At 60.8% G+C, this 17,070-nt stretch overlaps 1 protein-coding gene across 5 annotated transcripts in view; it reads right to left on the reverse strand.

Annotated features, from left to right (window-relative positions):
- Positions 1-3,444: 3,444 nt before the first annotated feature.
- TRAPPC9 (trafficking protein particle complex 9) overlaps positions 3,445-17,070 on the reverse strand; it is a 601,443-nt gene continuing 587,817 nt past the window's right edge. For 4 of the 5 annotated variants that reach the window (XM_019801179.2, XM_034668653.1, XM_034668654.1 and 1 more), the window contains 2 exons: positions 4,873-5,093; positions 3,445-4,251 (listed from right to left, as the gene is read on the reverse strand). In XM_019801179.2, the coding sequence (XP_019656738.1) occupies positions 4,084-4,251; positions 4,873-5,093 (389 nt within the window). In that variant the 3' untranslated portion in view covers positions 3,445-4,083. Of the gene's footprint in view, positions 4,252-4,872; positions 5,094-17,070 lie in introns of those variants that run through there. The other variant, XM_034668659.1, reaches the window with a different exon arrangement.

Genomic DNA, 17,070 nt, shown 5'->3' on the forward strand with positions numbered 1-17,070 from the left:
GAGATCCCTTCTTCCTCCCCCTACACCGTCATGACACCTCCTCCAGGAAGCCTTCCTTGATTCCCCTGCCCACAGACCCAGCCAACTGGTGCTTATTTCCCCAGGTGCCTCCAATGCAACTGTGGGCTCCGTGTCCTGGCTCCCACTGATGGGCCCATGCACCGGCCCACAGGCCCTCCTACCAGCCATGCGGCATTCACAGTGGGCCAGCTGTGGCAGGAGCCACTCTCCCTGCTTGCAGCACGGCATTCCGTGTAACCCAGTCAAGCCTGGTAGGGTCCTGAGCTCCTTCCTCGGGCTGAGCCAGAGTAAGACCAGGTCCTTCCATTGTCCCACTTTACTCACTGTTTGCCTGGCGCTGGGCAAGAGGACCCCAGAGCTCAGCAGTGGCAGCCGGGGTATTGTTTTCCTTCTGAAGGCGTCTCTGGACACGAGGGGAGGATGAACGCCCATCACACAGAATGGACACCACAAATGGGACCTCCCGCTGCCTGGGGACACAAGGCACATTCCCAAGGGGCCAACTGGCCATTTAGTGAGCACCTATTACGTGCAGGGCAGTGCAGGACCCCTCATCTAATGCTAGCTGCCGAGGTGCCCCAGGTGATGAGCTGAGGAAGTGCTGAGCCAGAACTTGACCCCGGACAAGGCCTCCCGCAGTGGCCTGCCCATCTGACCTCCGGGGGTGAGTGTCCAGGATGGGGAATGGGTCAGACCTGGCCCTGTCCTGGGGGAGCCACGGACAGACGGCCACATGGGCCTGGAAGGAGTGTTCTGTGCCTGAGTGAAGGGCTTGGGCTGTCTCTGCTGCAGGCACTCCTGCTCCGACCCCCAGCCCCCGCCACGGTGGACCCCCTGGGCCTGATTTCCCTATGCAGCTGCGAGCCCCGGGAGGCTGACAGAGGGCACCAGGGCACTGCACACCACCCATGGCATGCCCACCCTGACTGCCCTGCAGGAGGCCATGGACAGCAGCCTGGACACCGGGTCCCAGGGCCAGGGTCCTGTTCCCTTCCTGGCTTAGTGGGGGAACTTGTCCTCTGCTCACAATGCCTTCTGACACCAAGTGTGGGGGCCCCACCCCAGCCAATTCCCCACTTGGACCCTGGCTGGGTAACCTACAGGTCAACTCAGTGCTAATGTGACCTACCTGGAGTTGGGTGAGGGGCTCAGTCCCACAAAACTGCCCCTGCTGAGGACATTCTTCGTTAAGTCCTGGCCACCTGTACGTCTAACCAACCAGCTATAAACTGGGGTTCCCATGACCCCTTCCTCAGGTTTGACAATTGGCTAGAACAGCTCACTGAACTCAGGAAAATGCTACTTACGTTTCCCCACTTATTATAAGGGATATTACAAAGGATACAGATGAATGGCCCGATGAAGGGGTGCACGGGGAGGTCTGGAAGGGTCTTGGGTGCAGGAGGGTCTGTCCCCTGCGGCTGGGGAGACCACCCTCCAGCACCTGGATGTGCTCCCCAACGAGGACGCTCTCTGAACCCCGCGGTTTCGGGAATTTTGCGGAGGCATCATCACAATGGTACAGCTAACTATCATTAACCCCCAACCCCTTTCTCCCAACCGCCCACCTGATGATGGAGGTGGGGCTGAAAGTTCCAAGCTTCTGATCATTCTGGGTCTCTCTGGCGACCACCTCTCGTTAGAACAAAAGATACTCCTATCGCCCAGGAAATACCAATGATGTGGGAGCTCAGTGTCAGGGAGTGGGGGTAGAGACCAAGTATCTATTTCTTACAGGACACCCCGCCTGTCTCAGAAAATGGCCTTGGGCAAGCCTCCACTCCCTACCCCCACCCACAAGATCCTTGGAACGTCCAGTGGCCCCGGGACAACCAAGGCTAGTATCTGCTCACGTCCCAGAAGTGCGGGGAACTGATCTGCTGGTGCCCTGGCCGGCTGGGGGGGCGGGGTGGGAATGAACTCCTGCTCTTGCCCCAGGCTGGGGGACCCCCAAGGCAGCTGTCCTCACACTATAACTTAGCTCCCTTGCTTGCTCATTCCTTTCCCTCTCACCCCCCACTTCCCCACGGGCACCCCCCCCCGACATGCTGCTTGGGCTCGGATTCCTATCTCAGGGTTTGCTAGGGGGCACTAAGTCCAAGACCCTTCCTGGGCTGGCCTCTGCTGAGACGCTCCATGCCTTCCTCGTGGCCGGAGAGACGGGAGGCTGCCGCTCAGGGCGGAGCGCTGGGAGGTAGCAAGGCCTGTGAGCCTCGAGTCTGAAGGAGCTGGGGGCACAGGCCCCACAGCCCCCACGGAAGCCTGGTGCTATGTGAACAAGGCGCCCCTCCCCTGGACGGCCCAGCCCTGCAGGCGACGGCTGGACTCCCACCCTTCTCACCCTCCCAGTGGGAGCCCTGGAGAGGGCAGCAGCCTACAAAACCCCAGGCAGCAGCTTGGCCCTGGGGCCCGGGCCTGGATGCACATAGTCAGAAGAGTGAAGTGTGGCAGCAGGCGGCCCCTCCCGGGGGTCTCCTGGGGGAAACACGCTGGAGCAGCCCGGAGGACGCCTGTGGGATTCTGATTCCGCTCGGCCATCTCCTGCCATGTGCCCCAGGCACTTGGAGACTCCGTTTCCCCCACTGTGAGGGAGGCAGTGCCCCTGGGCCCAGAGCAGTTGGGGGACGCACAGCAGGGGCCCAGTGTCCCAGCCACGCCTGGTACTGGGAGGTGCCACCCCAGTGGCTACCGTGCAGCCCCTTGCGAGGTGGGGCCAGGAAAGTTCTCCCCTGCTCCGAGTCCACAGCTTTCATGGGGATCACCTAGGACCCATGACAACACGGCGATGGTCCCTGAGAGTGAGTCAGTGCCAGACCTGCTGCCCAGGCAGCCTTGTGGAAACAGGGAGGCCTAGAGTCCTGCCCCGGGACCAATACTGTGGGGACAGAGGCACCAGGAGCCTGCCCGCGGGGACGGCTGCAGGTGGCAGCGGGGCAGGTGGCCCTCAAGGGAGCAGGGAGGAGGGGAGAGCTGAGGGGAGAGTCTGTCCTCACGGGTCAAGGGCTGTGGCCTCAACAGGGACTGTCCCCTTCAGGCCAGGGACACCCAGCCCAACATATGCCCGGCGTTACACCTGAACCCCTGCCCGAGTGTCTGAGTGGGGTGGAAGAGAGCAGCAGATGTTGCCGGGGCCTCATGAGAGAAAGCAGGAGGCCAAGATGGCCAGAGCCGTAGTGAGGGGCTGAGGACTGTGGAGTGGGGCTCTGACCGGGGCCAGGGAGCCAGGCCCGAAGGTTGTGTGCATGGGAGGGACTGGGGGTCACAGGGACAGAGAGACACAGGCCCAACCCTGCTGGCCACCAGTCGTGTGTGTCACGGGGGGTTTCCATGTGCTGTCTTGTGTGGGTGGGAATCCCTACCTGAGTCGGGGGCTGATGGGCGGCCCCCTGACCACGCCGGACAAGCAGATGCATGGACGCAGGCAGACCAGCAAAGAAGCAAGGTGGGCCCTTTATTGGAGAACTTGCCACAGACACACAGACACAGCCGGCCATGGCACCCCCAGCCCAGCCTGGAAACAGCCCCGGGCCTGGAAGAGCTGGCACAGGCCTGGATATTTGCCTGTTGGGGGGCAGAGAGACCTGCTTGGCATCAACCACCCCCCAGCGCCCTCTCTCCTGCCTGGGCTGCCTCGGGACCCTTGGGAGAAGAGCCAGCCCTGGGTGGGGGTCCAAGGTCTGAGGGGGCTAAAGGGAGATTCCCAGGCCCCACTGGGCTGTGGCCCTCCCTCACGCTCACCTTTTTCTTCCTCCCGGCTGGGCTGTGATCCCCAGGTCACAGCAACAGGTGCAGAGACCTGGCGGTGAGTGGGGGGAGGACCGGGCTGGGTGGGGGCTGCCCTCTGGGGTCTGGTTAGTGCCAAGCTCCAGCAGATAGCCCTGCTGGCCAGTTCGGGAAGGGGTGAGGCTTCTGTGTCTGGGGCGCTCACAGGAGATGGGGAAGGAAAGGTGGGGACCAAGGGCTGGGGCTGGAGGGAGGGAAGGTGGGGGCCAGGCCGGGCCCCTGTGGTTGCCAGGCTACCCGTGCCCACAGGAATGGGGACCCAGAGGAGGGCCGTGGGGCTCAGGCCTGTGCCTCCAGGGCACGCACATGCACACTGGGCAGGCAGAACCAGGACGGCGGCAGCTCCTTGCTCGCGCTGTCCTGGTGGAAGCGGATATGGAGGAAGAAGTCGCCTGTGTAGAGGAAGAGGAGGGCTCCCAGGCAGGCCGACTGGCCTGCGGGCTGCACCTGTGGGGAAGAGGGGCAGAGGTCAGCCCAGAGCAGCACCAACCCACAAAGCCACTGGGAGACCCTTGGACCTGCCTGGATACTGAGGGGCGGTAACGGGGGAGGGAAGGGGCCCCTCCAGGGCTTCCCTGCTGTGCCTCCCCAAGCACGTGGCTGCCCCTCTCTGAGCCTTAGCTTCTGGCTTCTGAAGGAGCATAGCACTTCCCTCTCTGGGCCATGGGGGTTCAGGCAGGGTGGGGAGTGGTTGGGATAAGGTGTCATTTGGCAGGTGAATGGGGTGTGAGGGCTGTGCTGTGTGGACGTTACCAGTCCCACCGGGCCGGGAGCAGCCACTGCTAGGCCGGGAACACTGACTGAGTGGGGCTGGGGGCCGGTGATGGCAGCAGGTGCGACTCTATCCTAGGCCCCCTCCACTGGCCTTGTCTGTTTAACAAGCTTCAGGGTGGTCTCGCCATCCTGGATCACAGCCAGGACTCGGGACACAGAGAAGTGAGCCATGTAAGGTCCTGTGGCGAGTTGGTTGAACGAGGGTCAGCACAGACAAGCCTGTGCTTGCCCACTGCTAAGCCCACAGCCCGGGGCAGGGGGCTGGGGACAATGGGCTCGCAGACCACCACGCACCGCATCCAGGTAGAACGTGCTGGAGCCCACGAAGGAGACGGCGTCATGCAGGTCGTAGTTGTGCACTCCGTTCTGGTGGTCCTGGAAGGGCGCGACAGTGAGGGCGAAGGGCCCCACGCTGCGTGGGCTCCGGTTGGTCAGCCGCACCTCCAGACGCACGGGGTCGCCCACCCGGCAGGCTGCGGCCTCACAGTCACAGGGCTGTCCGTCCACCAGCACATCTGCAAGGGACGGAGGACATGAAACTGTCAAGGGCACTGCCCAGCTGGCCTTGCACACCTGTCTGCCATTCATGCATTCATTCATTCATTCCCTCACTCCTTCCCACACCAAGGCAGCCACCCCCTCCATGCTGGCTAGGTGCTGGGCACAGACGCATGGCCCAGCCCCTGTTGTCCTGATATGCAGGCTGGAGAAGACAGGTGTGGACACCAAAGCGGTAACCCAGAGGGTCTGTGCCATGCCGGAGGGACCCAGGGCCAGCTGGGGTCTCCCACGCTCCTGTCTGAAAGGGCTGAGCTTTGGCCACGGCCCAGGGCAGAGAGGAAAGCCAGGAGACAGACTCAGAACCGGAGGGCAAGAACATGGCAGTGGCTGTCCGTAGTGTGCCTGGGACCTGGCCGGGCCTCCACGACACACACACGCACAATGGCCTGCCCAGACTCCCCCAGGGAGGGCTGGGCCATCCTGAAGGCACCACGGAGGTGACAGGACACTAGCTAGGGAAAGGTCTGGAACCCGAGGAGCAGAGCGGGAATGGGGGGTGGGACAGAGGGGTGAGGGAGTTGGGGGTGGGGGTCCGCAGACTGGAAAATGCTGTGCTAGGACACCCATTCCCCTCAAACCCCCAGGACGTCCCCACAGGATGGTGGGAGGGCAGGTCTGGGGGACCTGCTTGGATGCACAGGTGGGATTTGAGAATGAGACACGTCCTCGGGAGAGGCGGATAAGGGGAAGCAGACTTCAAGGAGAGGCCACATGAAGACAGAGGCAGAGATTGGAGGCCAGAGCCCGAGATGCTGCAAGAGCAGGAAGGAGCCCCCCCTGGAGCCTCTGGTGGGGAGCCCAGCCCAGTGACACCCAGCCTGCAGACCCGTGAGGGCGAGGATGCGTGCTGTGCGAAGCTCACGGTCTGCGGTCACTTCCTACGGCGGCCCTACACAGCGACACGGTCGTGCAGGAGGTTGCCGCTCACGGACCTGACTGTGGAGGTCAAGGAGGGGGCCCGAGGCTGCCCTCTGACCTTGCGTCACCCCTACTAGCTGTGCAGCTGCCGAGAGGCCGACCCCGATCCCGCCAGCCTGCCTCAGCCGACCTCTACTTGTCGCGTCCACAGGCCCAGGGAGGGGTGCTGTGCCGGCGACACTCCTGTGTGCGCGCCCCACGTGGGAAGGCTGCCTGCCCCCCCCCGTGTTCAGTAGTGATTCATCGTGCGCCTGCTGTGCGACCCCGTCGTCGCCACATCCCGCAGCAGAGGCCAACTGGGGACCCCCCGACTGGCAGCTACTGCTTCTAGCACCAGGAGACCGTAGGGAAGACCCTCCCGCCTGGCCGCTGGGGGGCCCTGGAGCCCATGCGAGGGTCCTGGAGGCACAGGTTTGGAGGAAAGTTGGGAGGTGGCCTGGCTTGGAGGGGGGCAAGGAAAACCCTCCCTGCAGGGAGGTGCTGTCCGCAGGGAGCGCTTGCACGTCCGGCTGACCTTGCACAGCCAAGCCAGGGATGGGAGCGAGAGTGTTTGTGTGTGTGTGTGTGTCTGAGTATGAGAGTCTGTGTGTGAGAGCATGCATGTGTGTAAGTGGGAGTGTGAGTGTGCATGTGTGAGAACACATATGTGCATGTGAGTGGGAGTGTGCATGAGTGTGGACTGAGGGGGGCACACCAGGAACGGGGGCGGGCACAGGCCGGAGGCAGCTCGCAGGGATGGCTCCATGTGCAGCTGGGTGGGGGTGGGGGAGTGACGGCGGGTCCAGAACCACCCACGCGTCCCACCAAGTCCATTCTTCCAGCAGAGCCTGAGATCAAGTCTCCCCCCACCAAATTTTGTTTCTTTAAAATCACAAGCTTTTATAACACATTATAGAAAATTTGGGAAGTGTGTAGAAATAACACTGATTTTCTACAAACCCCCCCTCCTTCCAGCCCTCCCCCCAGCCACCACTCAGCATCGTGGTGACCACTTCCTTCGCGGGCTTTCCCCACGTGTGCTCAGCGCCATGGCCTGGCGGCTGTCGCACTGGCGTGCGTTCTGCTCTGGGACCATGAGAACAGAAGCATGTTCCACATGTTGACGTTTTTGTGAGAATGTTTTCAAAGGCTGCAGGGGATTCCATTAAAGGAATAAACTGTAATTTACCGCCCCGAGCCCAATGAGGTCGTGCCCACTTTTTCAGTATATAAATATCCCCAATGTGCACGCTTTTATATCGAGCTCCATCTGAATTCCTGCCTGGCGTCCCGAGGATACGGTGTCGGCAACGGAACTACTGGCAGAGAAGAGCATTTCTAAGAGGGTCGGCTCCCAGGGTAGCCTGCCCCTCGCCACATCCCTGCATCCCCACCTCCCCAGGTGGACCCCCGCTCCACCTCCCCTGTGCTCCCACCTCGGGGGCGGGCTGTGTGGGTGCTGGGCCACCACTGGGTAACATTCATTGATTCCAGCATCCTCTACCCGGTCCTCCACCCCTGCTGGCACCTGCAGCCAAGGTGACAGGACTGCGGAAACGCACAAGTACCGACATGGGGAGCATTCTCAGTCCCGCACTACAGAGAGGCTGTGGCGACAGGGGTGCGAGGGGGTGCTTCCTACGTGGCCCTGACGGGGGGCCCTTCACAAAGTGCAGGCACGGGCTGGTGGGCACAGCGGGCTTCGGTCACGTCTGCTGAACAATGAATGCGACCAGGCAGAGTCTAAACCTCTCGAATCAAATGGGGAGAATGGAGAGAGCAGGTGTCAGGGCGCCTCGGTTGCTGGTTCCATTAAGGGAAAGATACGATTATGTGCAAATCAGTGAAGGGTGGCTGGCTCATTACATCTCTGCTCGTTTTCTCCTCGCAGAGAATTGTGCGGGGCGCTCGCTTGCTAGGGCAGCTGAGGACTGGCCTCTGGCTCATCTGTGGAGCGGCCCCCAGCCTGCCTGCTGGTGCTCTTCACCCTTCCCTGGCCCCCAGCTCTGTTTGCTCTCCCTGCCCTCCCCACGCAAGGGGAGGGGAGACAGCACTCTGTATGCAGCTACTGGAGGTCACCTTCCCTTGGACTCTCTAGAAGGAGCAGGGATCTATGGCCCTGAGGCCAGGCCAGGGCAGCAGAGGTGGGGGACCAGGCCCTGGCTAAGAGGAGGCTGACCTGGGGTGTTGACCTGGCCTCCACCCTTCAGCCTGGGGAATCCCTTTGCCAGCCTGAGTCCCCTTCACCTCATCTGCAAAGCTGGGTTGATGATCCTGGCCTCAGAGGCCTGGGGTAGGCGAGGGGACCAGAGAGAGGGCAGACAACCCAGCCAGGCCTTCCCTGCCCTGATCTGAGGTGAGTGCTCCCCCTGGACCCCCAGACCACTGGCTCTTACTCAGAGCTGTGACTGTTTGCCTCCCAGAGAGAAGGGGGGCGGCCCTCTAGAGGGGCAGGGCCCACCTGTCCTGCTACCTGCCGTGTCCTCATGCACACAGTGACAACTGTCCCAGCTCAGCCTGGCATTAGTGCTGGAAGTCCTGTGTCCAGGAAACCCCTGGTGCCAGGCAAACGGGGACAGCTGGGCCTACCACCCCAGGATCTGGTGCCCATAACGACTGCCCACCAAATTGGAGAATTTCTGTGCTCAGAAAGCACAGTCCAGCATCTCTGATCAGGTCCAAGGGCCCCAGAACACCCGACATCATTGCAAGGACACAGCAGAGTGGAGCAGAGGGGTCCGCTGGTCCCAGAGAGAATGGCGGGCTTCCTGAATCGAGAAGGATGCCGTGGCCGGTCTCTCCTGGGACTTGGGGGTGCTGCTTCAGAAATCTGGGGGAAACGTGCCTGAGGATGTGGGCCATGCTCAGGTGGGGCTTGGCACCCCATCGGCACCACCGCCCCAGTGCACCCCCTGCTGTAACTAATTGCTTCTCTGGCTCTGACCCGGACCAGCTGTGTCCTGCCCTGGGAGGAGAGCCCCGCTGAGCAAGGCTGGGAGGAGCAGCTGAGACCAGAGGAGAGGCCTGAGCGGGCCACCAGCGGCTCAGGGAGCCCACTAGGAAGTAGCTGGGAATGAATAATTAAACACTTCTCAAAGGCAAGTTGTTTGAGAGTCATTCCTGAGGTGCCTGGAGGGATGAGAGCCACCCATTAACCACCCAGGGCCTGGGTCACATGCTGGGCTTAGCTCCTGCTTCCTGGTTAGAGTCCTGTCCATGGCGGCCCCCGTGAGGGCTCCCCGGGCCAGCCCCCTGCCCTCTAGATGGGGAAGATGGGTGCCTCATCCACTCGCCCACAGCAAGACCGGAACCCCAACAGTGGTGGTGCGTGAGCTCCTCTGTGCGCTCAGCACGCTAGCCAGCCATCCCCAAGCAGGTGGCAGGGGCACACCGGTGAGTAAGTCCCCTGCAGCTGGCACGCCTGGCTTGAGTGTCCCTCACGGCCACCACGTGCCTCCCTCCTGCGGCAGGGCAGGCTCAGCGAAGCCCTCATGGAAGTCCGGGTCTGGTGCTGGGGGTGAGTGGGGCCTAATTTCTCCCCTTGGCCTCCAGGGTCACCTCCTCCATGTCCCCCCACACTGCTGGTGACCTCTTCTTCTCTCTCCAGGCAGCTGGGGGGGGCGGGCTGCTGTCACCTGCAGTTCCAGCACTTTCTCCTGCACTCGCCACCATCCACCCTCTGAGCCTCGGCTTCCGCTCCTTCAGGCGGGAGAGCAGCACCCATTTCTGGGGCTTCTGTGAGAATCAGGACTAGGCGAGCCGAGATGGGGGTGCACAGCAGGCCGTTACCGCCATGACTCACATCCACCCTGGGGAGTCCAGGCCTGTGGGGCGGGGCAGGTCACGCCAATGGGGAGGCGGCAGCTGCCCCAGGGCCCTTCTTCACCCACGGGATGACTGAGTGCCCATGGGGAGCGGGGCCTCGAGAGCCAGGTGCTGGAAGCAAGTGACCGAGGAGGAGAGGCAGACCTGCGGGCTGCAATGCCTCAGGGAAACAGAGCCCCGGGAGGGGGTGGCCAGCCCAGGAGGTGGCCCAGCTGCCCTGCCTCCCTGTGCGCTGCCCCCACTCCCCGCCCACAAGCCAACCGTAGCCGCCCGGGGGGCTATACACAGGAGACCTTCTCCTGGGAGCTGCTCGGGAGTGGAGAGCAGGAAAGACAGAACTCCGGCTCTGGAGGGTCAAACCTTTTCCCTGAAACCTTCTGGAACCCTGAGTCTGCTTTTCCACCACAGGGGTGGTGAGATAGACAGAGTAATGCCCCCTGAAGGATGTCCACTGGGTCTTCATCTCTGGAACCTGTGGAATATGTCTACTCCCATGACAAAAGGGACTCGGCAGCTGAGATGAAGGGAGGACCCTCGAGATGGGGAGAGTACCCTGGAGCATCTGGGTGGGCCTAAGGGCATCACAGAGGCCCAGCCTCGCACCTGAAGGTCACACCGAGGTCGCTCCACCTTGGTGCCTACGCCCAGCCCATCGGCACATCCGGGTCAGCAGTCAGCATTCCCTTCTCCACCCGAGCCCAGGCCAGCTTCCTAGAAGACCTCCTTATGTCCACATTTCCTGTTCTGCCCTTTCCCATGCAACAGTCAAAGGGATGGTGTAAAAATGCCATTCAATCTTGTTACTTCCTTGCTTGCCCCTCGGCTGGCCTATAGCTTCTCTTTACACTCCAAACAAAAGGGAGGTTTGATCAGATTTCGGCCACTGACCCTGGCTTCCAGGGCCTTGTATGGTTCCAGCTGGGTTCCCCCCATCACACAGGCTACTGTTCCATCCACCCCACTTCTTGCTGTAACCACATGACCTTCCTCCTGTTCCTCTAGCATGCCCAGCACACCTGCCCCAGGGCCTTTGCACATGCTGTTCTTGCCACCTTGGCCCTCTCTTCAGAGAGGCCACTTCTGACCACACACCGAAGGGTCCTCCCACCCCTGTTACTCTTCCACACTCTCTCTGTTTTCTCATGGCTCTCGACATCTTATCTCTTGTTTACCCATTTGCTTAACTATTAGCTGTATTCCTTCTTCCCCGGATGTTCCAGGAGAACTGGCACTTGCCCGTGTCCCCAGCGCCAGGCCAGACAGGCACTCGCTCTATGTGATACCTGCTGGACGACCAAGCGGCTGAACGGGTGCATGAGTGAGCCCTGGGGCTGGGCCTGAATCCCCAGTCCCGCTCGCTGGCTGTGTCCGGCCCCCACAGTTTGTAACCTGTGACTCGGGGGGCCCGGGCCATGTCCCTGAAGTGCCCTGCAGAGAGGACGTCAGGACCAACCCGCCACTGCCTGGCTCTGGGTCCCTGACTCGCAGACCAGACTTTCGTGGGGGATGTTATTTATGCAGGAGAATCTCATGTAGTGAGAAATCTCCCGGGAGCAGACTAGTCTCTTCCCTCAAAGCATTAAATCGGGCCACGGTCCATCTTCTCCCCCTGCCCCCGGCCCTGCTTCTCCTTCACTCTTAATACCAGCCAGCGTCATGGACTTAATTTTGTCTGGCCCAGAATTCCTCCTGAAACCGCTGCCACGTTTATGCTACAGCACGTCCCCGGGCTCTGGCAGAAGCACACGCTATAAATAGAAGCGGGGATGAGGGAAGGGCCCTGGGGGGCCCACTCTGGAGAGGCGCGAGGAGAGAGGAAGCTGCCCGTGGCAGCCTGCGTTTTGGCCAAGGGCAGCCACTGTTGGGGGAGGGGGTGGGCGGGGAGCGAGCCGTGCGGGTGGGGAAGAGGGCTGCGCCCTGGGTGGGGGTAGGGGTCTCGAGCCGTCCCCACCTGCGGGTGTCTTACTCAGGGCCAAACCCCTGCTGGCAACCTCACGTTCCTCTGGAGGACGCACAGAACAGGTGTGGCTACTGTGCAGGGACACTGAGGTGTGGGGGGTTGATGGAGCTGCCAGGGCCTGGGCCCAAAGGCCTGCCCCCGATACCCGGCTCCGTGGGAGCCTGGCCCTGGAGAGCTTTCTGTGAGCCAGCGAGCTAAGCATGGCTGCTCCCATGTCCCTGGCAGGGGCTTCCCGGAGGAGGGTGCCCGGATGGAGTGCCCATCACCCAGGTCTTGGAATTGGCATGGGGGCTGGGGTCTGCCCTCTAGCCTCGGTTTCCCGTCTCCCCCCAGGAGGGGCTGAAGCAGCTTTGGCTTGCCACGAAAGCTCTCGGAGGGCTGATGCGAGGCTAGTTTTGGCCCCGCCTGGGTTCTGCCAAATGCCCCCCTACTGGGCTCTGCTCTGGTTCACCAGTGGTGCCAGGAAGGAGCCCGCCTCTCTCGGTGCCTTGGAGGTACAGAGGCACAGCCCTCGGGTCTGCCAATCTACTTCGTGCATTTCACTCCAGAAGTTTCCATGATCCCAAGAAGCTCAGGAGAAGGTGGAGAGCTCAGTGGAAGGGGCTTGTCCAGACTCAGCCCCCACACCGCTCTGGCACGGACTTCCCATTACTCTTGTTGGTGACGAGCGTGCCGGTTCCCCGAGCACTGGCTGGATCCTAGCCACTGTTCAAAGGGTCCACAGCGTCATCCCATCCTGTCCTGCTGTGCAGATGAACCGTCAAGGCACCGAGAGGCTCAGTCGCGGGCCCCGCTGCACAGCGGTCAGTGCTGAGTGCCCACCACAACCCGGGGCTTCGGAGGCTATTTATTTCCTAACAGCTTTACCCAGATATGTTTCACGTACGGCTCACTTCACCCACGTACAGGGTACAGTCGGTGGTTTTCAGTGCATTTCCTGAGCTGTGCGGCCATCACCACAGACCATTTGAGAATATCTTCATCATGCCAAAAAGAAACTCCATTCCCTTAGCCTCACCCCCACCCCCACGTTCCCCTCAGCCCTCAACAACTACTGACTTTCCAGCTCCACAGACGTCCCTATTCTAGACTTCCACACGAGTAGAATCATACGTGGTCTTTTGTGTCTGGCTGATCTCACTTCACATAAGATTGTCAAGGTCATCCATGTTGTAGCAGGCGTCAGTGTTCCATTCCTCCTTGTGATGGGATAGGATTCCTCTGTGTGGACACAGTCTGTGTGGACGTGGGGTAGTGGTGCTGTGGGCTGCTGTGGACATGGTCTTTGTGGATGTGGGGCAATGGCGCTGTGGGCTTCCGTGGACACGGTCTATGTGGACGTGGGGCAATGGTGCTATGGGCTTCTGTGGATGTGGTCTGCGTAGACATGGGGCAATGGTGCTGTGGGCTTCTGTGGATGTGGTCTGTGTAGACATGGGGCAATGGTGCTGTGGGCTTCCGTGGACGTGGTCTGTGTGGAATGGGTTTGCATTGTCCCAGGACATACAACTCCATGTAGAACTGCTGGGTCACATGGTAACCCTCCCTAACCCTCTTCCGCAGCAGCTGCACCATCTCCCATTCCCACCAGCAGGGAGCAGGGTCCTGATTTCTCCACATCCGCACACTTGCTGTTGTCTTCTTGGTTCTAGCCACCCTGGTGGGGATGAATTGGCATCTCATGATGGTTTCACTCTGTATTTCTGAGTCTGAGCTACGCCGGGTCATGCTGCTGTGGCCCGTACTGCCCCACGGGGCCCTCTGGTAAAGTCTTGACTCACTCCATCCATAGCCGTGAGAACCTTCTGGAATTCCAAGCCCTTAGTTCCCACTCCTTCAGGAGCTCAGGGCCAGATTGCTGGGACACAGTGTGGGACACTCTCCTCCCAAGTGTGACAGAGAGTAGGGGCCTGGCAAGTCTGAGGCCACCAGTGATCACAAGGCCAGACTCTGTGACAACCAGGGGTGAGAGCATGGCTGCAGGCGAGGGGCGGGTGGGAAGAGGGGGTTACAGAACCAGTGGGGGGGGCCTCCATGAGGAGACGCAGGTCAGAGGCGGCAGGCAGTCAGGCTGGGCCTGCAGGGCCCACAGATGTCTGTCCAGTCTGCTCTGTGCAGAGATGGTGGGCAAGGGGTCAAGGGCAAATGCTAACCAGCTGTGAACAGCCCTGGTGTTTCTAACCTCCAGGAGACTTTCCACAAGAGAACTTCCTGGCCATGCTGTGTCCAGGGCGGGCCGAGCATCCAATTCGGACATGCACACTGCCCACAGTCTCGCTCAGAGTGGGCAGCGGAGAGGGGCAGGGCGAGCAGGGGCGGCAGCAGGGGCAGGACGTCCGGGGTGGAGCCAGCCGGCACAGTAGGCTCCGTCGGACACGGAAGGGAACACCAAAACACCAGCCTGCCCCAAGGTTACGTGCAAATCACCTTCAGTGGAAAGAGGGTGGATTTCTTGCTCAACTGGCTTTTCAGACAACCTGCGCATTTCTCCTTTAGGACAAGATTCCCAAGGCCAGGTGGGCTCAAACCCTGAGCAAGGACACCTGTCCTCACCCCCACCTCAACCCTCCCCGCCTTTGGTGATTGTAAGAAACGGGACGGCCAAGTAGACTTTAGGCACAAACGTCTAATTTTGGATAAAACATTTTAAAGATGTGAGAACAGTGCAGTAGAAATTAACTCGGTGAAGACACAGGAAGAGCCAAAGGGGGTTAGGTTTGGGGGGCTCTCCCAGCCTCAGTGAAAGCACGTGTGAAATTTAAACTGCACGAGACATACACAGTTTTCTAGTCGACATAAATTTTGGGTGGGCCTAAATTTTAGAGTCAAATTTGATTCAGGTGAGGCTTGGGAATTACTAGAGAAGGTCTGTCCCTTTTTAAATAAAGCAAGAGAAATTCAAGCAAAGCCTGGGACGTGAGGAGAGCGGTCAGGCGAGGGGACCCAGGGGTCACCCTCCTCCCTGGCAGCCGTCCCTTGGAAGAAGGTAAAGGCAGAGCCGGTATGAAACCCTGCAATGTCCACGTATCCAGTAAAAAGTGGTGAACTTTCTCGAATGCCAACGTGGTAGTAACCAACTGACAGGTTTCCCTTCCTTGCCGTTGAGAGCCCGTAACCGGCCTTCTCTCTGGCTGACAGGAAGCCCAGGCACTGGTGTGGCAGTCTAGAGCGCCACGTTGGCCCTCAGCGAGCCGTCTTGCAGTCTACACACACGTACACACACACATTCACACACCCTCTCTTGCAGGTCTTGACCAATTATGCCAAATGTGGTTTCCCTCAGTCTGGACATTTTAAATTTAATGTGGCCACTTTATTGTACATTGAGAGAGCGTTTGGAAAAGAGGTCAGAAGCATAGGCACGCCCAGGAGGGGGGCTGATGGTGTTCTGGGCGAGGGTCTCGCACGCAGAAAGGCAGTGCACAGCCCCCCTCACTCTTCCCCGTCCCTCTGCCCCCACTCCGGGAGCCTCCAGCACTGTGGGGAAGGGGGCCCTGCCCTCGGGTGCGCGGGCTCAGAGATGGGCAGAGATGGAGAGTGCCAGGCAGGAGGAGGGCCAGCTCCAGCTGCCCCAGAATCACAGGGCCGGTTTTGGAGAGCTCAGCTCAGCCACCAGGCTCCCACGGGTCACGGGGCCAGAACACAGGCTCTCTCTGCCCCCTCGGCGATTGTCAGGGTGTGAGCCATATGAGGCCGGAGCTTTGCTCTCAATCCACCAAATGGCACGCGTTTTTAACAGTTATTGAGGTAGCTAATTAGTCCATAAACCAGAACGCCTCCTCCCCAGCATCCAGGGAGGGAGCCTGTTCAAGGCCCACACGTGTAATTACCCTCAAGTGGGGAACCGCTCCCGAGCAGCCGTTTGGCTCTCTTGGGTAAATAATTTACTTTTACAACTTTTCATTAAAGATTAAAGGGAATTAAATTAAAATTAAGGCGAGCTGGAATTGCAGGGGAGGCCCGTGCTGCTTGGAGTTCTCATGGAGAGGCTCTCCGGCCTCCAAAGCATGGCCGCCAGCCAGCCTGGCACAGGGCGTCCAGCAATGCGCAGGGGAAGGGTGTGTGTGGAAGGAGCCCAGGGCACTCGTGGGGGCCAACTCCCCCAGGAGACAGGTCTTGGGCTGCATCCTGGTGTGGCCTGTGCCTGCCTGTGCACCGTGGTGACCCACCGCCTTGAACATGGGAAGAAACATGCGGGTCCGGGGTCCCAGCCCATGGACACCCCCCACAGCTACCGGGCCGGGCTTCTCAGGCACAGGTAGATGGCGGAGCTCAGAGGCCAAGTGGAAGGTCGGGGTGAGCCCCTTCAGAAGCCAGAGCTTCTGTGTCTTCATCGGAATCTGGGCACGATGCCCCGCACCCAGCCAGAGGGTTGGCACATGGTGTGCAGGAGACGCACCTGGGAGAGGGCTGAGCTGGGGGCCTGGACGGAGCGCCAATGCCCAGCAAGCATGGGGGGCTGGGAGGCGGGGCCACAGGCAACGCTCAGAGCACAATGCCACGGCCCCTTCAGTCACAGAGCCTTGAACCCGGGTCTCCCGGCACCAAAGCTGGTGTATGCCCCTCGCTGAGGGCTCCATGCTGAGGTGGCATTTGCAGCCATCTGTGACCCCCCCCACCCGCCTTCTGTCCTGGGCTCCTGGTGCCCTTTCACACTGCATGTGACTCCAGCCCTGTGTTGCAAGGCCCTGCTCACACGCCCCCTTCACCAGGGAGCCGTCCCTGCTCTTCCCTGAACGAACACTTAAGCTTGAGAAGGTTCTGGTGGCAGAGGCTGGCCGGGTCTTCGCCAAACCATTCCCTTTCCTGCTGGGCACACAGCCAGACTGCAGCATCCCCGGAGGCGAGTGTGAACAGGGATGGAGTCCCAGCCAGGGCACAGGAGGGGAGATGACATCCCCCAAACCTGGCCCACAAACACGTCCCACCTACCACCGCCACCTCCCCACTGAGATGGAGGAGTAGAGCGAGGGGCTATGGGGGGAGGCCACAGTGAGGATGGGGCCACAGAATGGGCAGAACTGGGGTCCCCCCATGAGTTCCAGAAAGGCCCCCCCGCCAAGAACAGCAGGTAGCCTAAATACAATCAGGCTGGTGTTAGGTCCCTGAAATCCGGGGCTGTTTGTCACCACGTTGAGTGGTGACACGTATAGGCCTCGAGCGCCCACGTGACCAAGCTCCCAGAGCTCAGAAGGAAACGCTGCAGCACGGCTCGGAGCTGACGGGCCCCGGGGCCCTGTTCCTGCCCG

Source organism: Ailuropoda melanoleuca, chromosome 9 (genome assembly GCF_002007445.2).
Source record: "Ailuropoda melanoleuca isolate Jingjing chromosome 9, ASM200744v2, whole genome shotgun sequence".
In the NCBI taxonomy this organism is placed as follows: domain Eukaryota; kingdom Metazoa; phylum Chordata; class Mammalia; order Carnivora; family Ursidae; genus Ailuropoda; species Ailuropoda melanoleuca.